The sequence below is a fragment of the Dipodomys spectabilis genome, unplaced genomic scaffold, assembly GCF_019054845.1.
Source record: "Dipodomys spectabilis isolate Male_0828 unplaced genomic scaffold, ASM1905484v1 ptg000609l, whole genome shotgun sequence".
NCBI lineage: Eukaryota > Metazoa > Chordata > Mammalia > Rodentia > Heteromyidae > Dipodomys > Dipodomys spectabilis.
In genome coordinates this window covers 923,800-945,051 of record NW_024871286.1, presented here as the reverse complement: position 1 = coordinate 945,051, position 21,252 = coordinate 923,800, and the positions used below count along the sequence as shown (strand labels likewise).

Below are 21,252 nucleotides of genomic sequence, written 5' to 3'. Positions count from 1 at the left end.
GGTGGGTGATGCTGGCCTTGCTGAGGGGCTCGCGCTGTCCCGCCGCTGGCCGCCAGGGGGTGTGCTGGAGCCAGCTGGGGTGTGTGGCTGTCAGATGGGGGGTGCGGGGGGGGGGGGGGGCGCGGGGGGGGGGGGGAGGCCCTCAGTCCCTGCTGCTCCCAGGCCCCTCCTGCTGTGTTTGCATAAATGGCTCCTTGGCACGCGTTAAGTCTGCCTGGTGTCTGCCGCCTCCCGTCGCCTCTGGCGGGTCTCAGTCGGGGTCGACTGCACGGCCCCTTGGCAGGGTGTCACCCTGGGACGGTCCTTAGTTGGTACTTCAGGCCTCGAAGGTTTCTCCCTGTGGGAACCTCAGTTCCAGAAGTCAGGGCCTCACTAAAGAAGGCCCTGCCAGCCTCCCACTCCGTGGGTGGACAGGCCAGGCGCCCCAGCCTTCTGTGTGTATGGGAGTCGTTATTTAGGTAATTATTTTGCCAGTCCTGGGGCTTGAACTCAGGGCCTGGGCTCTGTCCCTCAGCTCTTCAGCTCAAGGCCAGTGCTCTACGCTGAGCCACAGCGCCACTTCCAGTTTTCTGGTGTCATCGGACATAAGAATCTCATGGACTTTCCTGCCCAGGCTGGCTTTGAACCATGGTCCTCAGATCTCAGCCTCCTGAGTAGCTAGGGTGACTGGCGCCTGGCCAAGCACCCTCTTATTTTTTCTTTTAGGCTTGAACTCAGGGCTGTAGGCTTCAAGCATGGGTGCTCTACTCCTTGAACCACGCCTCTAGTTGTACACTTTGTTGCTGAGACAGGGTCTGCCTAACTGCTGAGGTTGGCCGCAAACACAAGCTCTTGCCTCCTCCAGTCGCTGGGTCCCGGGCCCTGCTCACTGCTGCGGGAGGGGCTCGAGCCGCAGCCTCTCACAGGGCTGGGCCGGAGGCTGCCCGGCCCGGGGGTCCCGTCCTCGGGGCAACTCGGGGATGACAGCACCGGTGCCCACTCCAGGCCTCTGGGGCCTCGCCCAGCCGCCTGCTCCGCCCCGCAGAACGAAGCCCGCACTGCGGCCCCGCCTCGGGCCACCAGGGGGCGCGCGCAGCCTGGAAAGACCAGGTTACTTCAGTTTCCCCGTCTTCCAGGTGAGGCAGCAGCAGACCTGGCTCACCAGGGGGTGTCAGTGTCCAGGGCGGGGGTGCGGGGGTCTGGGGCCAAGGGGGCCACTCGGCCCCGCGAGCCTGTGCCCAGTCACGCGGCCGGTCCAGCGGCCAGGGCGGACATGCGCCCCCCCCCCCCCCCCCCCCCGGCCTGGCCCCGCGGGTCTGTGTTTTTCCAGTGGCTTCTTCCGCCACGGCCTGACCACAACCTAGATTCCGCTGGCCAGACGTGGCCGAGTTTGCGTTCATCCGGGCCAGGCGGCGGCGGGGCCTGGCTGGCCTCCCTGGGTCTGGCAGGGCCGGGGCCTCGTGTGTCCCTGGCCGCAGCCAGCTCACTGGAAGTTTCTAGCACGGCAGTCTGCACCTGCCTGGCCCACCCGGGCGGCGTGGGGTCTCGGGCCTCCTCGGCTGGGTGCGGTGGCCACACCTGTGACTGCGGGCTCAGAGGCAGCAGGGTTGTGAGTTCAAGGCTCCTGGGCTGCATGGGGAGACCCTGCCCCCGAAACCAAACCAAAACGAGGAAAGAAATGGACCTGACCTGCCCAAGTTTGCTGAGCCCCGGGCGCCCAGCCTGCCCCAGTGCTCCCGAGCCGGTGGGGACGGGCTCTCCCTCCCTCCCTCCTCCGCCTGAGACCCCCACAGGCCTCAGGAGAGCCTGCTTTGCAGGGAAGCAGTACTGAGACTTGAACTCGGGACCTGGGTGCTGCCCCTGGGCTTTTCCACTCAAGGCTGGTGGTCTACTGCCTGAACCACAGCTCCCATACAGCTTTTTGGTGGCCCACTGGAGGTAAGCGTCTCGGACTTTCCTGCCTGGGCTGCTTTCAAACCTGGAGCTCCACATCTCAGCCTCCTGAGTGGCTGGGATGACAGGTGTGGGCTGAAGTGAAAACTCTGGCCTTCCTTGTGGGTCTCTAAGCCTGGTCTGGCAAGCTTCTATTTACCCTTAAGAGCCCCTATGAAAATGCCCTCTTCAAGGAAGGCGGCTCCGTGGCAGCGCGCAGGCCTGGCGCTGAAGAGCTGACGGTCAGCGCCCAGGCCGGCCAAAGGCGCCACCGTCCCCTTCTGGCTGGTCCCAGCCGCTGGCCCTCCGCTGGCCCAGCCTCCTCGGGGGCTGCGCCCCGTTTCCTCATCTCGGACGGGGCTCCGTGCGGGCGCGGAGCGGACCCCGACACAGGCCCGCGTGGCAGTGTGCGTGCGTGTGCACACGCGCGTGCACCCGGGCGGGGATCCCTGCCCCGCGCCCGCCGGTGACCCGGAGGTGGCAGGCCGAGGGCGGCGCGGGGACAGCGTGACCCCGGGCGAGGACAGCATGACACATTCGGCCCGGAGGGAGCGCCCCCCCCCCCGCAGGCCCCCGCACCGGCCCGTCCCCGCGGCCGCCTCCCCGCCGGGCTGATGAGAGACGCAGACGGGAGGCGCGGCGCGCGCCAGGCCGGAAGCCCGGAGGTGGCGCCGTGGCTCAGGCGGCGGAGCGCCCAGGCCCCGAGTTCGAGGCCCGGCACCGAAACCAGAGGGGGGGGGGCAGCCGTGGGGGGGGGCCGCGCATGCGCCCGCGGCTCCGGTTCTAGGAGGACGCAGGCCCCCGAGCTGCGGGCGGCCCCGGCTGACCCCGGCCGCCGCGCCAGGGTCGGGGTCCCCCACCTCCCCGCCGGGCGGGCCTGGCAGCCCGGATCCAGGAGGGCGGGGGGGGGGGGGGGGGGGGGCTGGTGGTGGATGGATTTTCCAGAAGGTACGGTCGGGTTCCAAGGGGAAGGAGGGGGACTCCGGGCTGCGGGGGGGGGGGGGGTCCCGCGGCGGCGCCGGCGAAGGCGGGCGCGGGGGAGCAGGGCGGCTCCCGCTCCTGCTCTGGCGCCGCCGCCGGCGAGAGGTATTTGGCCCCGGGGCCGGACACCTCATCACGGCCGCGGCGGCGCCCGGCCCGGCCTCACCCCCCGCCCCGCCCCGACGCGAGCCGCGCCCTGAGCCGGTCAGGAGAAGCCCGCCCCGGCGGGGCCCGGGGTGAGCGCTGGGCCGGCGGCGGAGTCGGGCTCGCGCCCGGCCTCGCGCACTTCCCGCGGCCCCGCCCTGGCTTTCGGGTCCGAGTCTCCCGGGCGGGCTTTGAACTGGGACCCTCCGACCCCGGCTCCCACCCGCGCCCCGGCCCCAATCAGAGCTGGACGCGGTGAGTGGAAGCGTTTTTAATGGAGCCCCGGCCCCGCCCGGGGGCTCCCGGCACCAAACGCCGCCCCGGACACCCCGGGGCCGGGCCCAATAAATAACCGCGGGGCGCCCCCTCCCGGGGCCTCGGCCCCGGCTCCAGGCGGGGCGGGGCGCGGGGACCCGGCGGGGGTCACTGGTCCCCGCGGCTCGGGGGGGACCCCGCGGGCAGCGGAGGCGCCCGGGCCGCCGCCCCCACGTCGCGGCGGATGTCGGCGAGCGCCGAGGCCGGGGCCTCGAGCAGCCGCTGGAAGAGGCTGGGCCTGGCGGGCGGCTCCAGACACTGGAAGGTGACGGCGACGCCCGCGTCGGCCCGCATCTCCCGGGAGAAGCCGTCGGAGGAGCCGTCGAAGCAGCGGCCGATGGCGATCTCCTTGGCGAGCCGCGGGCTCTGGTCGGTGACGGTGTAGACGCCGTAGTTGTGGCCGAGCGGGTCGAGCGGCGCCAGCATGGCGAAGGCGGCGGGGTCGTCGTCGGGCTCCGCGGCGGCGGGCGGCGCGTGGCGGCCCAGGTAGTCGCGCAGGAGCGCGTTGACGGCCACGCGGCGGCAGCTGCCCTGCGGCGTGACGGTGACGCGCGTGCGGTCGGGCCGCCGCCGGTCCACCAGCATGCCGCCGCACTTGAACTCCAGGCAGGCGGCCGACACGCCGGGCCGGCCGGGGTCGCGCACGCTGCGGGCGTCGCGCAGGCCGTAGAGGCGGCCGCGCGTGTCCGGGTGCGTGCCGCCCGCGCTGTGCGCGCGCACCACGTACTCCTGCGGGCCGCGCAGGCGCACCTTGAGGAAGCAGGCGCGGAACTCCTGCGGGTTGGGCCACCAGGCCAGGCGGTGGCGCGTCCACGAGGCGGGCGCATCCTCACGGAACGGCACCACGTCGAACTCGAAGCGGTCGGCCTCCACGCGCGCGAAGCGGAAGTGCGCGTCCGTGACCGGCGCCTCCTGGCACTGGCGCAGCGCGCGCCACGGGTACAGCGGGCCGCGCGCCTCGCCGGGCTCCCCGGGCCGCGGCCGCGCCAGGTTCACGCGGAAGCCGTTGTGCTTGGCGGCGGGGTCGTCGTGGTCGGTGCGGCGGTAGCCCAGGCGGCCCAGGTAGGGCTCGGGGACGCCCACCACGTCGGGCCGCGGGCCCGGGCGCGAGGGCGCGGGCTCCAGCTCCTCGCCGCCCAGCGAGGCGGTGACCAGCGCCGTGTAGGCGTCGGGCCGCTCGGCGTCGCAGAAGGCGGGCAGGCAGGCGCCGTCGGGCCCGGTGACGGCGCTGTCGAAGCGGCCCCAGGCGCGCGGGTTGGCGGAAAAGCCCGGCGCGGGCTCCAGGTTGACCAGCGTGACCACCACGCCCCGCACCTGCTCGCCCGGCGCGAACTTGTCGGTGGCGTAGGCGCGCACCTTGACGAAGCAGCGGCGGCGCTCGGGCACGTCCAGGTTGAAGAGGCGCCGCTCGCGCAGCTGCACGTGGCCCACCAGGAAGGCGCGCTCCTCGCGCCGGCGCCGCCGCGCGCCCGCGCCGCCGCCCCGCCCCGCCCCGGGCTCGGCCGGCTCAGCTCCCGCCTCCCGCTCGCGCCCCGGGCCCTCGGCCCCGGGCCCCTCCGCCGCTACCGCCGCCTCCTCCTCCCACAGCCCCGTCGCGGGCTCCAGCGACCACAGCCGCAGCGCCTCCGCGTGCCCCGCCATGCGCACGTGCTCCGCCGCCAGCCGCACGGCCGCGGGCCCCGCGTGCAGCTGCTCGGCCGCGCCGGGCGCGCGCAGGTCCACGGCGAACATGCCGTAGGTGCGCAGCGGCGCCAGCTCGCCGTCGGCGTCCACGAAGCGCAGGTCGCTGGGCGCCGCGGCCGCCGACGCCAGGTCGCGCGGGTCCACGAGCGTGACGCGGGCCTCCACGGGCCCCGCGTACGGCCGGCCGTCGGCGCGGCGGAAGGCGCCGGGCGGCAGCACCAGCTCCCCGAGCGGCGCGCGGCCCTGCTGCCCGCCCAGCGCCAGGCGGTGGCCCCGGCGCGCGTCCAGCAGCACCGCGGGCGCCCGGCGCAGCGCCCGCACCTCGTGGTACACGCCCGCGCCGCGCGCGTCGAACGGCAGCACGCGCACCGCGTCCACGAACTCGCCGCCCGCGTCCACGAAGGTCACGACCAGCCGCTCGGTGGAGGCCGGCGCCTCCAGCGTGAAGGCGCCGTGGGCCGAGGTGAAGCCCGCGGGTTCGCGGCCCACCAGGATGCGGGCGAAGCGCAGCGGCTCCCCCGAGTCCGCCGCCAGCACGCGGCCGCGCACCAGGCCGCGCGGCGCCGGGCACGCGCGGCACCCGCACCGCGCCACCACCTGCACCGGCAGCTCGAAGCCCGCGCACCTCACCCGCCGGGCCTCCAGGCGGCTCACGGAGCAGCAGCGGGAGCTCGCAGCCCCGCACCCCGCGCCCGCAGGCCCCGGGCACGGGCTGTCCGCACACCGACCCACGTCCAGGTGCGCGGGGCCGCCGTCGCCGCCGGGCTCGCCGCAGCCGTCGGGGAGCCGGATCAGGTGCTCAAGGGGCTGGGGGTCGCAGGCCGGCTGGCCGGGAGCTGGGGAGGCAGGGGGCGGCCGGGTCACGGGCGGCGGGGGGCGGCGGGGAGGGGGTGCCCGCGGGGAGGCGGGGCCGGGGGCTCACCCAGCACGGCGAGCTGGGCGCTGCGGGAGCGCACGGCGCCCGCCTCGCTCCACGCCTTGCAGTGGTAGCCGCCGGCCTGGTCCGCGCGCAGCCCGCGCAGCTCCAGACGCGCCCCGTACCCGAGCTGGCGCCGGTCCAGCAGCGTCCCGTTGTGGAACCTGGCGGGGGGGGGGGGGGGGGGGGGACGGCCGGGTAGGGTCGCCGCCCCGCTGTCCCCCGCCGTGCCGGGGAAGCCCCCCACTTTATACCGCGGACACCGCGAGCCCAGGGAGCCGGCCCGCTCGCTCACCACCAGTATTTGCTGGGCGTCGGGGACCCCGAGGCTTTGCAGCAGAAGGTGACGTTCTGTCCGGCCTCGCGGACCTGGGACTCGGGGTGCTTCACCAGGTAGGGCTTCCCTGGGGCAGACGACCTCCAAGGTCACGACCCTGCCCCCCTCCCGACCCCGCGAGCCGCTACAGCTCCTGTCCTCCCTTGACCCCAGGGACCCCGTGTCACCCCGCACCCCCAGCGTCCTTCCGGCCCGGGCTTCTCACTCAGGCGCTCTACCGCCCGAGTCACGGCTCTACTCCGGGCTTTGTTCTGGTTAGCTGGAAAGCCTGGGGCCTTTCCTGCCCGGCTGCCCTCCACCCGCGTCCCGGCGCCTGGGGCGGGGCGGCGCGGGCCCGGCGCGCGCTCACCCAGCTTCTCCAGGACGATGGTGACCACGGCCGAGGCGGAGCCGTTGGCCGCGGCCCGGGCCCGGCCGGCGGAGAAGCCGTCCAGCTGGGCGCTGACGTTGGCCCGGCCGCCCGCGCAGACGCCAGGCACCCGGAAGGTCCCCCGCGCGTCGCTGGTGGCCACGGCGCCCGGCCCGGCTCCCAGGGAGACCCTGGCTCCGGGCAGGGGTCGCCCGGCGGCGGAGACCACAGAGCCGAGGAGGACGTGGTCGGGGCACCCGCAGGCGTCGGGGCTGCAGCCTAGGGACAGAGCGCGGCTGCGGGGGGCAGGCCCGGCCCCTCCCGCGAGGACCCCCTCCGCCGCCCTCCGCCCTCGCGGGCGGGAGGCGCGGGCCGAGGCGCGGGCGCGGAGCCCAGGGAGGGGCCGTCGGGGCCGCCCCTCCTCCTCCCGCCCCGCGCCCCGCTGCACACACAGCGGAAAATTCCAGCGGAAACCAGGGCAGAGCCGGGCAGAGGCCCCGGCGGGCTCGGAGGAGCCGTGTTTGTGGCGCTCAGGCCCGAGTGGAATTTCCATCGGCTCCTGGCCGGCGTGGTGTCTGGCCCGGGGGTGGGGGGGCGCCAGGGATCCCCGCCGGCGCGCACAGGCCGGCCGGGGACCTGGAGCCCCGCCCCGGACCCCACCTCCCCGCCAGCCCCGCCCCGCCCGGCCCGGCCTACCTGGGCACGGCGGCAGCGCGCACTTGTGCGCCTCCTGGGCTGGCCCGGGACAGGCTTCCCCCGCCGGGGCCGGGCAGCTGCGGCTGCGCAGGCGGCGGCCCAGCCCGCAGCTCCCGGAGCAGGGACCCCACGCGCCCCACGCGCCCCACTCAGGCTCTGCGGACGGACGGCGGGAGGTCAGGGCCCCCCGCGCCTCGGGGACGCGCGGCAGCCGCTCCGGACTGCAGGACCCCGGGGGCGGCCCCGTCCCGCGCACGGGCTCCCGGGCGGAGTTGGTGCCCCGCCCCGCCCCCTCCGGCGCCCCTGGCAGGCCCCGCTCCGGGGTCCCCGCGCGCCGCGGTCGCCCTCCGCCCGCCCGCCCCGGCCTCACCGAGCGGGCAACGGAAGCGCACGTGGTAGTTGGAGCAGCGGCGGCCGCGCGGCTGCTCGCGGTTGAGGCACCAGAAGCCGCGCGCGGGGCTCGCGTGCACGCGCTCGCCGACGGCGGCCGGCAGCGCCCAGTCGGTGGTGCGCGCCTCCAGCGCCAGCGGCCGCGGGCACACGCGCGCCGGCCCGTAGTAGAAGCGGATGGCGGCCAGGCTCTCGAAGTCGCCGTCCCCCCCCGGGTGGTCCACGTTGAACCAGGACGTCCACTCGCTGGCGTCTGCGGGCGGCGCGCGCCTGAGCCGGGGCGAGCCTGGAGCCCCGGGCCCTGCCGAGCGCTGCGGGAGGCCGCCCGCCCCGCCCCGCCCCGCCCCGCCCCGGCCGTCTCTGGCCCCGCTCACCTTCCCAGCCCTCCGGGATGGGCGAGGGCTGGGCCGCCACCCGCGCCGCTGCCGCGGGCCCCTCGGTGGGCGCGGCGCCTGCGGGAGGGGAGCGCAAGGTCACCGGGGCTCCGGGCTCCCGGTCCACCCGCGCCCGAGCTGTGGCTGACAGCCCTGGGCCCCTCGCCCGGCGTCGGAGGTGGGGGCCGGAGGTAGCCTCAGTTTCCCCGGCGGCGCGCCCATCGCCAGCGCCGCCGCTCTGCGGTGCGGCCGTGGCTCAGCGCCCCGCGTCGGACGGGGTCGGCGCCATGGCGCCCCGACGGTCCCGGGGCTCGGGGACCCCGGCGCCCCGCACCCCGAGGCGAGCGAGGGGCCCTTGTGGTCCGCGCCCGGGGCCGGCGCCTCACCTCGGGCTCTCGCCAGGAGCGCGACCGCGAGCAGACAGAGCAGCGGCCGCGCGGACGCCATCGCCGCCGCCGGTCCGAGCTGTGAGCGGCTCCGAGCGCTCTGCCCCGTCGGGCGGGTCCCGCGGCCCCGGGACGGAGCGGGGCGGGGCGCGGCCAGGCCCCGCCCCGGGCGCCCCGCACTGGAGCCGCTGGGGGCGTCGCCCCCTCTCCGGCCCGGCCCTCGGCACTGAACCCGCAGCCGGGCGCGAAGCCCCGCCGCGCGGTGCGGGATGCGGGATCCCCGCGTCGCCCACCCCGCCGCGACCCGCCGAGAAGGAGGAGGCAGAGGCGGGTTCGAAGGCGCGGAGTTTATTGGCGTGCGGTGGCCTCACAGGGCCGTCACGCAGTCGGTGCCCGCGAAGTCCGGCAGGCGCGGCGCGAACCTGCGGCGCAGGTCGTCGGGCAGGAACCGGCCGGCCACGAAGTGCGGCCCCGAGAAGCGCGCGGCGCAGCGCTTGGGCGCCGCCAGCGACACCAGCACGGCGGGCCGCAGCCCGTCCTCCCCGCCGCCGGCCTCCGCGTCCCAGCCTGCGGGGCCGAGCGGGGCGGAGGGTCGGCCAGGGCGCCTCGGCCACACCGGCCTGACCCCCGCCCGCCCGCCCCGTCGGACCTGCCCCTCGGGCAGAGCCCCGCACCCCCGCCCCACGGCCCCACGCGTGTGCAGCGGGCGCGGCCGCTGTCCCTCTGGTGGCTCCCGCGGCCCGGCTCGTGCCTGAGGGGACGTCCAGGCTCACGAGCGGGATGGACAGCAGTTTCAGCACGGCCAGCGCGCGTGCGCAGGCGCCTCCGGCCTCGGCCGGGCCCTCGCCGGGGCCCAGCACCGCGTCCACCACCAGCGCGTACGCGTCGTTGATGAGCTGCACCTGGCGCGGGGCGGGCGCGGGGCGTCAGGGGCGGGCGCGACCCGGCCCTCCCTCCGCCCCGCGGCGGCCCCGCTGACCTCGGCGGGCAGGTAGGACAGGAAGGGGATGTCCATCTTCTCGCACTGCGTAGTCAGGTCCCGGTGCAGGGGCGCGCACGCACGCGTGGGGTAGTAGATGGTGGGCTCGTAGTCCTGCGGCGGCCGGGGCGCGGTGCGTGGGGGGTCAGGGGAGGGGGCACCGGCACGGAGGGGAGGGACACCGGCACGAGGGGGAGGGAGGGGAGGAGCGCAGGCACGGGGGGGGGGGGGGGGGGGGAGGGAGGGGAGGGACACCGGCACGAGGGGGAGGGAGGGGAGGGGCGCCGGCACGGGGGGGAGGGAGGGGAGGAGCGCCGGCACGGGGGGAGGGGAGGGGGCGCCGGCACGGGGAGCCACGCCCAACCCCTCCCTCCTCAGGCCCCACGAACGGTGCCCGCCACTCACGAAGATGCGCAGGTGCCGGGCGCACACCAGCCCCACCGCCCCGTTCTGCCCGGGGCCGCACACGACCAGCACGGTCCTCTGCTTCCGGGGCAGGGACGGCAGCGGGAAGGCCTGCGGGACACCGCGGGGCAGGGATCGGATCAGAGAAGGGTCAGGGCAGCAGCAGGCCAGGGGGCGGGGCGGGGGCGCGCTGGGGGAGGGCTGGGCTTCAGGCTCCTGCCCGGACGCCGCTGGACTCGGTTAGCCTGTCCCTGCCCCTCCCCAGCCCCAATGGGGGCTGGGCTCCTGCCCCATCTCTAAACCCTCCGTGTCCTCCTTTACCCGCTGGGGAGGGCTGGGGGCCTGGGCACAGCACTGGGCCACACTGGACAGGGCGGTACCTTGGTCACGGCCACCGCGCTGGCCTGCCCGCACAGCTCCGCCAGCTGCTGTCGCCCGAAACGGTACTCTTCCAGCAGCTCCCGCTCCAGGGTGGCCACCTCCGCCGCGCTGGGGGGGGGGGGGGAGCGACCATGGACAGACAGACATGCAGATGCCATTCAGGCACAGCTGGACCATCCCATCGGTGTGGTTGGTCCTAGACTTGAACTCAAGACCTGGGCGTTGTCCCTGAGCGCTTGTGCTCAAGGCTTGTGTTCTTGAGCGATCGCTCCACTCCTGGCCTTCTGGTGGTTAATTGAAGATTCGCCGACTTTACTGCCCAGGCTTTGGACTGCGAGCCCTGCATCTCAGCCTCCTGAGCAGCTGGGATGACAGGCCTGAGCCACAGCGCCCTGCCGGGGCCTTTCTTGATCCGTTTCCCTAAGTGACCAGCACCAGTGGAATGGCAGTGCTTGGGGGCGTGCGCCCTCTGGTGGCGCTGGCCAGGACATGGCTGCTCCAAAGGAGACCAGAGGGATGGAGAGGAGAGCCTTGCAGTCCTCTGCCTCTCCCTGAGTGCTAGGGTTACAGGTGTGGCCACCATGCCTGGCCTAACAGGACTTCTGTATTCTCTAGGTCTGTAACCGGGACTTGAACTGGGTGCCCGTGCTGTGGCTGCTTTTGCTCATTGGCTAGCTACAGACTGGGGCCACGCCTCCAGCCCCGCAAGCACTTGGCAGGGGGAAGCCATGTCCCAAGCTCCTGGACACTAGCGGAGACAGACTGGGCTGGCAGGTGGGGGGAGGGCGAGGCTCACTCGCAGAGGTGAGTGGCCCCTGGGTCTTCTGCACGCTTCTCTGGGTAAATGTGAAGGTGGTAGGTGGTGTACGATCTGTGAGGTCCAGTGACTTGTTCACAAGTCACTAACATTTTGTGCTGGCCGGCTGGGAATGGGGGTTCAGGCCAGCTGCTTGTGCTGAGACACCTCCCCTCCCTTCCCTCCCCAGCCACAGGCTGCTCAAGCCAGGCCACGTTAGGCTAAAAGCAACTTCCTATTGAGAAATGCGCGTGTGAAGGGCTGAGGCTGGTGGGAAGGTGCGCGCAGGCCTGGGCTCCACCCCAGCAGTGAGCGGCGGCGCTGGGATCTCAAAGATGCGACCGGGTGGTCTTCACTGCAGATCGGGCTGGGGGCAGCCAGGAGCCTCTGGTGCCAGTCTGAGAGGAGCTGGGAACGCGGGGGGGGGGGGGGGGGGGCAGGCTGGGCGCAGCAGGGGGAGGGAGCTGCAGAGCCCGGCGGGGAGGTGGAGGATGCGCCCGGTGCAGCAGGAAGCGGAGCCTTTGGAGGGCAGCCCGGCCACGTTGTGAACCCTTGTCTCCAAGGGATAGGAGTTGGGGTCCTCAGCCCCCGAATGAGGCAGGCGGGGGGCTGGGACCATGGGCGTGCGCCTCCGGGGCACCAGCCGCTCCGGGCAGGGCATCTGCGGGGCTCTGCTGCCCCTCCGCCTTAGCCCCCAGGAGGGACTGCACCCCTTCCTGCGTTCCTCCATCTCAACGCCTCGCTCCGATGCACCACTCATGCCCCTGTGCCTGTCTCCCAGCACTGCACCGCCACCCACCCCGGCCTAGGACTCGCCCCGCGGGACCCGCATCTGGAGGAGGCGGGAGGTGGAGCGGGAGCAGCTTCCATCAATGCCCCGCGGGCCCCACTGCCCAGGCGGCTTCTCCCCTCTCCCGCCCTCCCCGCTGGCCGCGGCCCGGCCCCCCGGGCTGACCTGAGGAAGCGCGGCTCCTCGGGCGTCTCGGGGTCCGGCCTGGCAGAGCTGCTCATGTCTGCGGAGCTGAGCGATATGCGCGGCCGCCCGCCGCCTTTTAAACCAAGCACATCCTTGGTGGGCGGGGACTCCCCTCCCGCCCACCAACCAGAGCGCGCTGCCCCTCCTGCCCGCCAATCAGGAGGCGTCGCGAAGGCGCAGCGCACGGCCATTGGTCGCGGCGAGAGCTCTCCCTCCCCAGCCCGACACAGCAGCCCAGGTCTCCAGCGTTTATTGTGCGCGGGCGGCGGGGGCGCGGGGAGGGGAGGGAGGGGCGGGGGGCCCGGGCGGCCGCGGTCCGTCTACGTGTGGGTCACGAAGCCGAAGGCCGCCGCAGAGCGCTCGCTGTTGGGACGCAGGTGGTACAGCTCGGCGATCTGGGGCCGCACCCAGCGCGTGGTGCTGAACACGGACTCGCCCACCTGCGGGACGGGGCGGTCAGCCAGCCCGCCCTCGCGCCCCCGCCCCGCCCGCCCTCCCGCGCCCCTCCAGGACCCACCTTCCAGCCAGGCACGTCCTTCATGATGATGGCCTCCTCCTCCAGGTTCTCCCGGAGCATCCGCAGGACCCTGGGGCGGGGCCGGCAGGGTCAGGGCGCCCCGCCCCTCCCGCGGCCCCGCCCCCTCCCCACGGCCCCGCCCCCGTACCTGCGGTCCCGCTCAGCCTGGAACAGGGGCAGCAGCGCCAGGCGCGCCTCCAGCTCCTCAATGTACAGACGCCTGCGAGGCAGGGGGCGGGTCAGGCCGGCGGGGAGGGCCGCCGGGCTCCGTCCCCAGGACGGCTGGCTGCACACTTTCTTCCCAATTAAAAACTTCTATTGTCCTAAAAATAGCCGGGGGGGGGGGGGGGGGGACGCGGGCTCCGGGCTCACGCGGCCCGTCCCTTTGTCCCGAAATAGCCGGGGCGTGGGGCGGGAGGGTTCCCGAAGGTTCCGCGCGGCCGGGGAGGGGGAGGAGGCAGTGCCCGGCGCGGCCGCCTGAGCAATGGTTATTCTAGGTTATTCTGAGCCAGGGGGCCGCCGCGGCCGCCGGGGCGGATCCCCCCCACCCCGCGCCCTACCTGCGCTCGCGGTTCCACCGGGTGATGCCCCAGTAGCCCACCAGCAGGGCGCCCACGCCCAGGGCCAGCATGCTGTAGCCTGCGGGGAGGCGGCCGGTCAGCGCCGCGAACACTCCAGGCGGAGCGCGGGGCCCCGCCGCCCCCCTCCCGGGGCCGGAGGGCAGACCGGGGTGCGCGCCCTCTCCACGCGCGGGGACCCCGGGTCCTCACGCCCGAGACCGCCGCTCACTGTGCGGCCCACGCTGGGTTCGAGGCCCACCCGGGGGCCCGGGGCCGGCGGCCCGGCCTCCGCGGCCTCCGGACGGCGCGACGGCTGGCCACGTGCCGAGCGGCCCGCACTGGACCCCGGGCTGCGGTCGCGGAGGGACCCGCCAGGGAGGACCTGTCCCAAGTAAACAGGGTCAAGCGGGGAGGAACGAAGCTCCCGGGCAGCTTCCGCCGGACGGCAAGCTCGGCACTCGGGAGGCGCAGGAGGCGCCTGGGCTACAAGGAGAGACCTGTCTCCATAAACCAAGGGCTTGGGCAGGGAAGGTGGCTCGAGGCCCTGGGTTCGATTCCTCAGTACCACATACACAGAAAAGGCTGGAAGTGGCGCTGTGGCTCAAGTGGTAGAGCAGTAGTAGTCTTGAGCAAAGGGACAGTGCCCAGGCCCTGAGTTCAAGCCCCAAGACTGGCAAAGCCAAAAGCTTAGGGTGCAGCTCAGTGGTAACGCAGATGCCTAACACACAAAACCCTCCCAGGTCCCATTTCTAGCAATTCAAAAACATAAAAAAGTAATTTTAAAACATATAAGCCAGGCATGGTGGTGCATGCCTGTAATCCCAGCCATGCCCGGGCTGAGATCGGAGGAATTGTAGTTGGAGGCCAATCCAGGCCAAAAGCTCATGAGACCTCATCTCAACCGACGAAAAGCTGGGTGTGATGACTCGCACCTGTCCTCCCAGCTACTCAGCAAGGACAGGGAGCTCCAGGCAACCTGGTCATGGTTGAGAGCCTCCTGAAAACAAGCGCAGGCGCACTGGGGGTCAGACCCGCCGTCCTGGCTGCTCAAAGCCAGCTGGCGCAGGAAGGGCCGTGAGACTCTCATCTCCAACCAACCACCAGAAAAACCGCAAGTGGCGCGGTGGCTCAAGTGGTAGCGCTCAAGGACAGCGCCCCCGCCTTGAGTTCAAGCCCTACAACGGACAAAAGAAAAAAATGCTAAGGCAAAACGGGCTGAGGGCACTGCTCAGGACGCGGTTCTGCTGCAATCCCGCAACGGCCGGTCAGTTCTGGACGGAATCCACTGCTGGTGCGCTGGGAGCGCCCGCCTGGCATGCACCAGGCCCTGGGTTCGAATCCTCAGCACCACGGAAGCTGCGTTAAGCGGTAGCGCTGAGGGACAGCGCCCAGGCCCCGAGTTCAAGCCCCACGACCCACAAAAAAGAAAAAATAATTCATTGCTGGTTTTCTTCCTCCGTCCTGGGGCAAGGGCCAATAAACGCGAGAAAACCTGCCGGGAAGGGCCGGCGGGAGCAGGGGGCGTGCTCAAGCCCGGGCGGTCACGGGGCTGCGGGGCCACGCGCGGCGCGGCGCGGGGGTGGGGGGGACCCGCGGGGCCGGGGAGGGCCGGGCGGGGGCTGGGGAGGGCCGGGGAGGGCCGGGCGGCGGGGCCGGGGAGGGCCGGGCGGCGGGGCCGGGGCGGGCCGGGCGGCGGGGCCGGGGAGGGCCGGGCGGCGGGGCCGGGGCGGGCCGGGCGGGGGCTGGGGAGGGCCGGGGAGGGCCGGGCCGGGCCGGGCGGCGGGGCCGGGGAGGGCCGGGCGGGGGCTGGGGAGGGCCGGGGAGGGCCGGGCCGGGCCGGGCGGCGGGGCCGGGGCGGGCCGGGCGGCGGGGCCGGGGAGGGCCGGGCGGGGGCCGGGGAGGGCCGGGCTGCGGCGGATCGAAGCCAGCCCGGCAGGGCGGCCTCGGCACTCGTTCCCAATTCACCCGCAGAAAGCTGGAAGCGGAGCTGGAGCAGCGTGAACGGGGCCGGGGAGGACGGCGGCCGAGCCCTGAGCTCAAGCCCCGGAGAGCCCGGGCGGCGGGCGCGGGGGGCGGCCGGGCCCTGCTGGCGGGGACGCGCGGGGGGCGGGGGGCGGCCGGGCGGGTGCGGGGGTCAGGTGCGGCCGGGCGCGGGGGGCGGGTGCGGGGGTCAGGTGCGGGCGGGTGCGGGGGGCGGGTGCGGGGGGCGGGTGCGGGCGGGCGCGGGGGTCAGGTGCGGGCGGGAGCGGGTGGCGGCCGGGCGGGCGCGGGGGGCGGGCGCGGGGGGCGGGTGCGGGGGTCGGGTGCGGGCGGGCGCGGGGGTCGGGTGCGGCCGGGCGCGGGGGACGGGTGCGGGCGGGCTCGGGGGACGGCCGGGCGGGTGCGGGGGCCAGGTGCGGGCGGGCGGGCGCGGGGGGCGGGTGCGGGCGGGCGCGGGGGGCGGGTGCGGCGGGCCCCGCACGTCCGCCCGTCGTCATCCGCCGCCGCGGGCCCCGGGTGCGGCAGCCCGCGGCACGCTGGCGCCCCCGCCCCCGCCCGCAGGCCCCGGCGCCGCGGCGCGGGAGACACTGACCGGACAGTCCCCGTTGAGGGAGGTTGCGCTTGTAGTCGATGGGGCCGTAGCCCCCTCGCGGCGGCATGTCCTGCTTCACCTTCGACGCCGCCATCTTTGAGGGGTGGCGCGCTTCCGGCCCCGGGCGGAAGTGACGTCAGGGATCGCCGCCATGACGAGTGTGGCGGAAGTCCGCCGGAAGGTCTCGGGCAGAGCCGCGGCCGGGCGGCGTCGGGGTGTGCGCTCGACGGGGCGGGGCCCCGGGGCTCGTCCCCCCGACGGGGCGGGCCCGGCCGGGGCGCCGCGGGGCCTGCGGTGCGGGCCTGGCCGTCCGCTTCCCGTCGGGGGCGCCCCGGGCGCGCGGGGGTGGCGCGTCCCCGGCGTCGCCCCCTCTCCCGCCCCCGTGTGCGCGCGCGCGGCGGGGCCGGGGTCTGCGGCAGCCCGGGGTGGCCCCGCCGTCCCGGCGTCGAGGCGCTCGCCCGGGGGACGCGCCCGGCCGCGCCCCGGTTCTGCGCCCCACCCTGGCCCGTGCGCAGCGCTTGGGTCACAAAGCGCGCGAGGCTCGGGGGGCCGCGCGGGGCGGGGTCCCGGGGCCCCCAGCCCGGGGCCGCGCGAGTGACGCCCGCGGTCACTTCACAAGGCAGAAATTGTTACCCGGGCGATAAAAGGCACCGCGGCGGGGGGCGCTCGGGAGTGGGCACATGGGGGTGCGGGGGCGCGGGTGCCAACCGCCATGGGTTAGGCCCGAGATCGGAGTCCGGCCGCCCCCCCGACAGCAGCCGCCTCCTACTCTCCGTGCGCCCTGGGCGCCACCATGTCGGGCGACAAACTCCTGAGCGAACTCGGCTATAAGCTGGGTCGCACGATAGGCGAGGGCAGCTACTCCAAGGTCAAGGTGGCCACGTCCAAGAAGTACAAGGGCACGGTGGCCATCAAGGTGGTGGACCGGCGGCGAGCGCCCCCGGACTTCGTCAACAAGTTCCTGCCACGAGAGCTGTCCATCCTGCGGGGCGTGCGGCACCCGCACATCGTGCACGTCTTCGAGTTCATCGAGGTGTGCAACGGCAAGCTGTACATCGTGATGGAGGCGGCCGCCACCGACCTGCTGCAGGCCGTGCAGCGCAACGGCCGCATCCCCGGCTCGCAGGCGCGCGACCTGTTCGCGCAGATCGCGGGCGCCGTGCGGTACCTGCACGACCACCACCTGGTGCACCGCGACCTCAAGTGCGAGAACGTGCTGCTGAGCCCCGACGAGCGCCGCGTCAAGCTCACCGACTTCGGCTTCGGGCGGCAGGCGCACGGCTACCCGGACCTGAGCACCACCTACTGCGGCTCGGCGGCCTACGCGTCCCCCGAGGTGCTGCTCGGCATCCCCTACGACCCCAAGAAGTACGACGTGTGGAGCCTGGGCGTGGTGCTCTACGTCATGGTCACCGGGTGCATGCCCTTCGACGACTCGGACATCGCCGGGCTGCCCCGGCGCCAGAAGCGCGGCGTGCTGTACCCCGAGGGCCTCGAGCTGTCGGAGCGCTGCAAGTCCCTGATCGCCGAGCTGCTGCAGTTCAGCCCGTCGGCCCGGCCCTCGGCCGGCCAGGTCGCGCGCAACGGCTGGCTGCGCGCGGGGGACTCCGGCTAAGGGCCGGGGCTCCCGCGGCTGCCGCGGTTCCCGCCCCGCGCCGGGCGCTGAGCCAGCGCGGCGCACGCGCGAGAGGCAGGCGCGCTTCCCCCGGGGCCCGCCGAGCCGCCCTCGCCGCCGCCGCCGCCGCGCGCCGCTGCGCACGCGCGCCCCTTCCCCCCTCCCCCCCCCACCCCCCCAGCGGGGGCCCGCGTGGTCCCCGGGTGCAAGCGACCAAGCGTGTTCTCCCAGAGCCCGAGAGCCGGAGGGCGCATGCGCATCCTCGAATCCCCGCGGGAAGGCCCCGGGAGGGGCGGGAGGAGAGGACACGGACGCATTGCGCCTGCGCGGAACGAGCACCGCCGCCGGCCGCGCGGGAGCCGGGGCGGATCGGCCGCCCGCCAGCGGGCGCGCGGAGGGCGTCGCTCCCCGGCCAGCCGCGGGCGCCAGGTTCCCCGCAGGAACCTGCAATAAACTCGCTCTTCCTCGCACCTGGCTGCAGCGGTGGCCGCTTTCACGGAGCCGGGGTGGGGCCGGGGCTCGCCCCGGGGGAGGACGAGGCACGCGGGCGGCCGGGCTGCGGGCCTCCTCCGGGAAGTGGGAGGACTCGAACCCGGGGCCGCAGGTGGCGGGTGCGGGCGGGGGGCCGTGGGGGGGAGGCCGGTGGGGTCTGGGCCGCAGCCCCTCCCGTCCCCTGCTGCCTGAGCCGAGCCCGGGGCACGTGGGGAAACTGAGGCCCCCACCCGTGTCCTTGGGCGGCCGGATCCGTTCCCCCGGCCTCCAGCGCCCGCAGCGCCCCGGACCCACCCGCAGCGAACCCACGGAGAATAAAGGCGTGGCGTGGACGCGCGTGTGAGTTGTGCTGGTGCCCGGCGGGGATGGGGACCCGGCGCCCGCCGCCCCGCGGCCTGGGCCTGCCCGGGCCCTGCCCTCGTGCTCCCGCGCCCCCGGGGCCCTGCCCCCGCTTCCATCGCACCCTGCCTCGCCCTCCCCGCGTGCCCACCCGCACGTCCACCTTACTGGTCTTTGAGAGGGATGGGCACCTGACTGCACCCCTCCCCCCCAATTTTAGGGTCCCTGTCCTGGCAGGATGACACCTGTGCCCCGCATGCCCAGTATTCAGACGGGAGTCAGCCTGGGCTGATGACTTGATCCTCCTGTTCTGCCCCCCCCCCCAGGCAGCCAGGGCCACAGGTGTGAGCACAGGCCCCAGTGACAATCTTGTTCCTAAATTGAGCCCTCCCTCGGAGGTGAGTGAGTCCTGTGGACGGACTCGTAATCCTCCATTTGAAGCCAATCCAGGCAGATAAATCCATGGGACTAAATCCAGGGAACCAGCAGAAAGCCAGAAGTGGAGCCGTGGTTCAAGTGGCAGAGCACCAGCCTTGAGTGAGAAAGGTAAATGTAAGCTTGAAGCCACAGTGCACACGGAGACCTGAGGCAGGCCCTGGCGCTCTACCCTGTAATCCAGGCGCTCACTTGGGAAGGAGTTTGAAGTCAGCTGGGGCTAGTGAGATTTTTTTTTTTTTGGATCATCTTGAGGCTTGAACTCTGGGTCTGGGCACTATCCCCGAGCTCTCTACCACTTTAGCCACAGTGTCACTTCTGGCTTTCTGCTGGTTAACTGGAGCTTTTTCTGAGTAATTTATCAGAGATGCGTCTCATCTCTCGGACTTTTCTGCCAAGGCTGGCTTTGAACCCTGATCCTCAGATCTCAGCCTCCCAAGTAGCTAGGATGACAGGTGGGCGCCACTGGCACACAACTGAGACCCTTTCTAGTTCAAAACCATTCAACCGTCACGTGGCTGGGGCTTGGTGGTGACGCCAGCTTTGCAAGCACCAAAGTCTAGGTTTCATCCCTAGCACAAAGCAAATTCAACTGGGGAGCATCAGAACAATGCTCACCAGAATCGGCTCACCATGGAGCCAGTGTGGGGCTCTATTCTTGTTATCGTGTGTGTGTGCGCGTGCACACGCGCGTGCACAGGGGTGTGCTGATCCCTGGGGCTTGAACTCAGGGCCTGGGTGCTAAGCCCTAAGCTTTTTTGCCCAAAGCTACTGCTCATTCACTTGAGCCACACTTCCACTTGCATCTTTTGGTAGTTAGTTGGTGATGAGTCTCATGGACTTTTCTGCTCAGGCTGGCTTTGAGAACCTTGGTCCTCAGATGAGCAAACCCTATAGCACAGACAAAGTCTCCAGCTCCATGGGGTAAACTAGCCACAAGGCCCCAGGCTCGGTCCCCCCAAGCGATGTACCCACTCTCCTCCTTCCCACCTTTTTTCCGCATGAGCAACCCCCCAGGAAACCAGGGCGCAGGGGACAAAGCTGTCAACATACCGTCCATTTCTTTATTGCCCACAATCTAAACCTCCCGGAATACAGTCCGCGGCCCCCAATCCTGGCCGCCTTTCCAGTGCAGTGGCGGCTTTCTCCTTTGCATGTTAGGAGCTGGGCACGGTGCCTCCCAAGTGGCCTGCTGGAGGCGGAGGTGGGAGGAAGGAGGTCCCGGACCCCTGCCCCGTCACCTCCCACCCACAGCTGTCAGGAAAGGCCAGTGAGGCCCCGCGCTGCACGGCAGAGCCAGGCCGAGGGGACGGGCGGCCCCAAGCCAAAGCTGCGCTGCACACCGTGTGTACCCCGGTCTGCCCACCAGACGGAATCTGGGCTGCTGGGTCCCATGAGAACCCGGGCACCTCGCTTGTGGGGGCTCCGGGCAGGCGGGGGAGGCCGGGATGGCGGTGTGTGCACGCGTGTCCCTGGGGGGTCTGTCTTGTCGCAGGTCATGGCGGCAGCGGCTGCCTGCAGCCTGGACGTGCACATTCTCAAAGCCTGTGGGAGCCGGGTCCCGACAGGATTCCCAGGGGACAGCAGGACCCAACCTTTAGGAAGGAGGGGTGTGCCCCGCCCCTGGGTGTCCCTTCTCCCTCCACCCAAACTCCAGGCCCAGAGGGGAGTCGGGAAGGGCAGATGTGCACCAGGCCGTCACCATGAGAGGCGCCAGAGGCCGGCGCCCACCGCAGCACAAATGGCAGGTTAAGGCAGCTCACAGTCTTGGCCCTTTAAAAAAGAGAAAGGCGTGGTTACGTCATGCAGCTTGCCAGAGCCTTCCTCGCTGGGGCGCTGGGGCGCTGGGGCCGGGGCGGGCAGAGGCAGAGGCCAGGCTGTGCGGACGGCAGGGATCAGAGAGGCAACAGCTCGGTAGGAAAAGACAGGAATTTATTTGCCAGGCACAGAAAACGCGAGGAGTAGAAACGCTTGCATATTCTTCATGGTTTTTTGGTGTTAACTCCCTTCCCCCACCCCAAAAAAAGTAGACTTTGCTGGGTCCCCCAAGTCCCTTCTGGAATGAAGGCCCCGCCCGCACGGCCCCCGCGGCACATTCGAAGTCAAGCTCGGAGTGGACGGGCGCGGCACAGTGGCCAGCGCTGAGAGGCCACAGGGAGGAGGCTTTAAATTAGATCCCCAACCTCGCGGGCGTGGGGGGATGGGGGCAGCTCCCGCCTCCTGCTGACGGAGGAGTCGGAGGAATCGTAGGGACGGCGCAGGAAGTGAACACGAAACCAAACTAGAGCAGACCTGATCCTTAAAAACAAAACTGGGAAAGAAGCCCGCCGCCGGCCCAGCTGGGCAGGAGGAGGGAGGGGGCCGGGTCGGAAGCGAGGCCTGCGGCAGCCCGGAGGGCGGGCGGGCAGGTAGGCTGCAGTGTCCGTGGAAATAAGTAGGAAAAGAAAAGAATGAATAAAATAACCCCCACGCACGGCGTTGGTGCCCGCGTCCCGCCAGGCTGCCGGCGGAGGTGCCCGCGGGCGCCCGGCGCCCCTGGCAGCCCTCCCAGTGCACGACAGTGGCCGGCTCTGCGGTTCACGTTTAATTCCATCCGTCCTCGTCTGATTCACATGAGAACTCCAGCTGAGATCGCAGAGGCGGCGGCCGTCCAACCCCGCACTGACCCGGGCGCAGCCAGGAGCCGCCACTCGGCCCCCCCGT

The 21,252-nt window shown here is 72.6% G+C and overlaps 4 protein-coding genes across 4 annotated transcripts; 1 reads left to right on the top strand and 3 right to left on the bottom strand.

The window, feature by feature from the left end:
• Positions 1-3,459: 3,459 nt before the first annotated feature.
• Cilp2 (cartilage intermediate layer protein 2) lies at positions 3,460-8,543 on the bottom strand. The gene is made up of 9 exons (XM_042671251.1): positions 8,246-8,543; positions 8,097-8,174; positions 7,703-7,975; positions 7,333-7,488; positions 6,637-6,915; positions 6,246-6,354; positions 5,957-6,114; positions 4,924-5,870; positions 3,460-4,848 (listed from the first exon to the last, which is right to left on the bottom strand). Exons 1-9 carry the CDS (start codon positions 8,541-8,543, stop codon positions 3,460-3,462), a joined length of 3,687 nt encoding a protein of 1,228 aa, XP_042527185.1.
• A 306-nt stretch (positions 8,544-8,849) lies between these two features.
• Positions 8,850-12,289, bottom strand: Yjefn3 (YjeF N-terminal domain containing 3). The gene is made up of 6 exons (XM_042671194.1): positions 11,999-12,289; positions 10,247-10,355; positions 9,867-9,977; positions 9,462-9,575; positions 9,234-9,384; positions 8,850-9,049 (listed from the first exon to the last, which is right to left on the bottom strand). The coding sequence occupies exons 1-6, from the start codon at positions 12,208-12,210 to the stop codon at positions 8,850-8,852; spliced, it is 897 nt and encodes a 298-aa protein (XP_042527128.1). The 5' UTR covers positions 12,211-12,289.
• Positions 12,283-15,797, bottom strand: Ndufa13 (NADH:ubiquinone oxidoreductase subunit A13). The gene is made up of 5 exons (XM_042671206.1): positions 15,669-15,797; positions 13,097-13,175; positions 12,685-12,756; positions 12,537-12,606; positions 12,283-12,459 (listed from the first exon to the last, which is right to left on the bottom strand). Exons 1-5 carry the CDS (start codon positions 15,760-15,762, stop codon positions 12,340-12,342), a joined length of 435 nt encoding a protein of 144 aa, XP_042527140.1. The 5' UTR covers positions 15,763-15,797; the 3' UTR covers positions 12,283-12,339.
• Positions 15,798-16,190: 393 nt separating this feature from the next.
• Positions 16,191-17,311, top strand: Tssk6 (testis specific serine kinase 6). The gene has a single exon (XM_042671195.1). The coding sequence runs from the start codon at positions 16,462-16,464 to the stop codon at positions 17,281-17,283; it is 822 nt and encodes a 273-aa protein (XP_042527129.1). The 5' UTR covers positions 16,191-16,461; the 3' UTR covers positions 17,284-17,311.
• Positions 17,312-21,252: the final 3,941 nt, after the last annotated feature.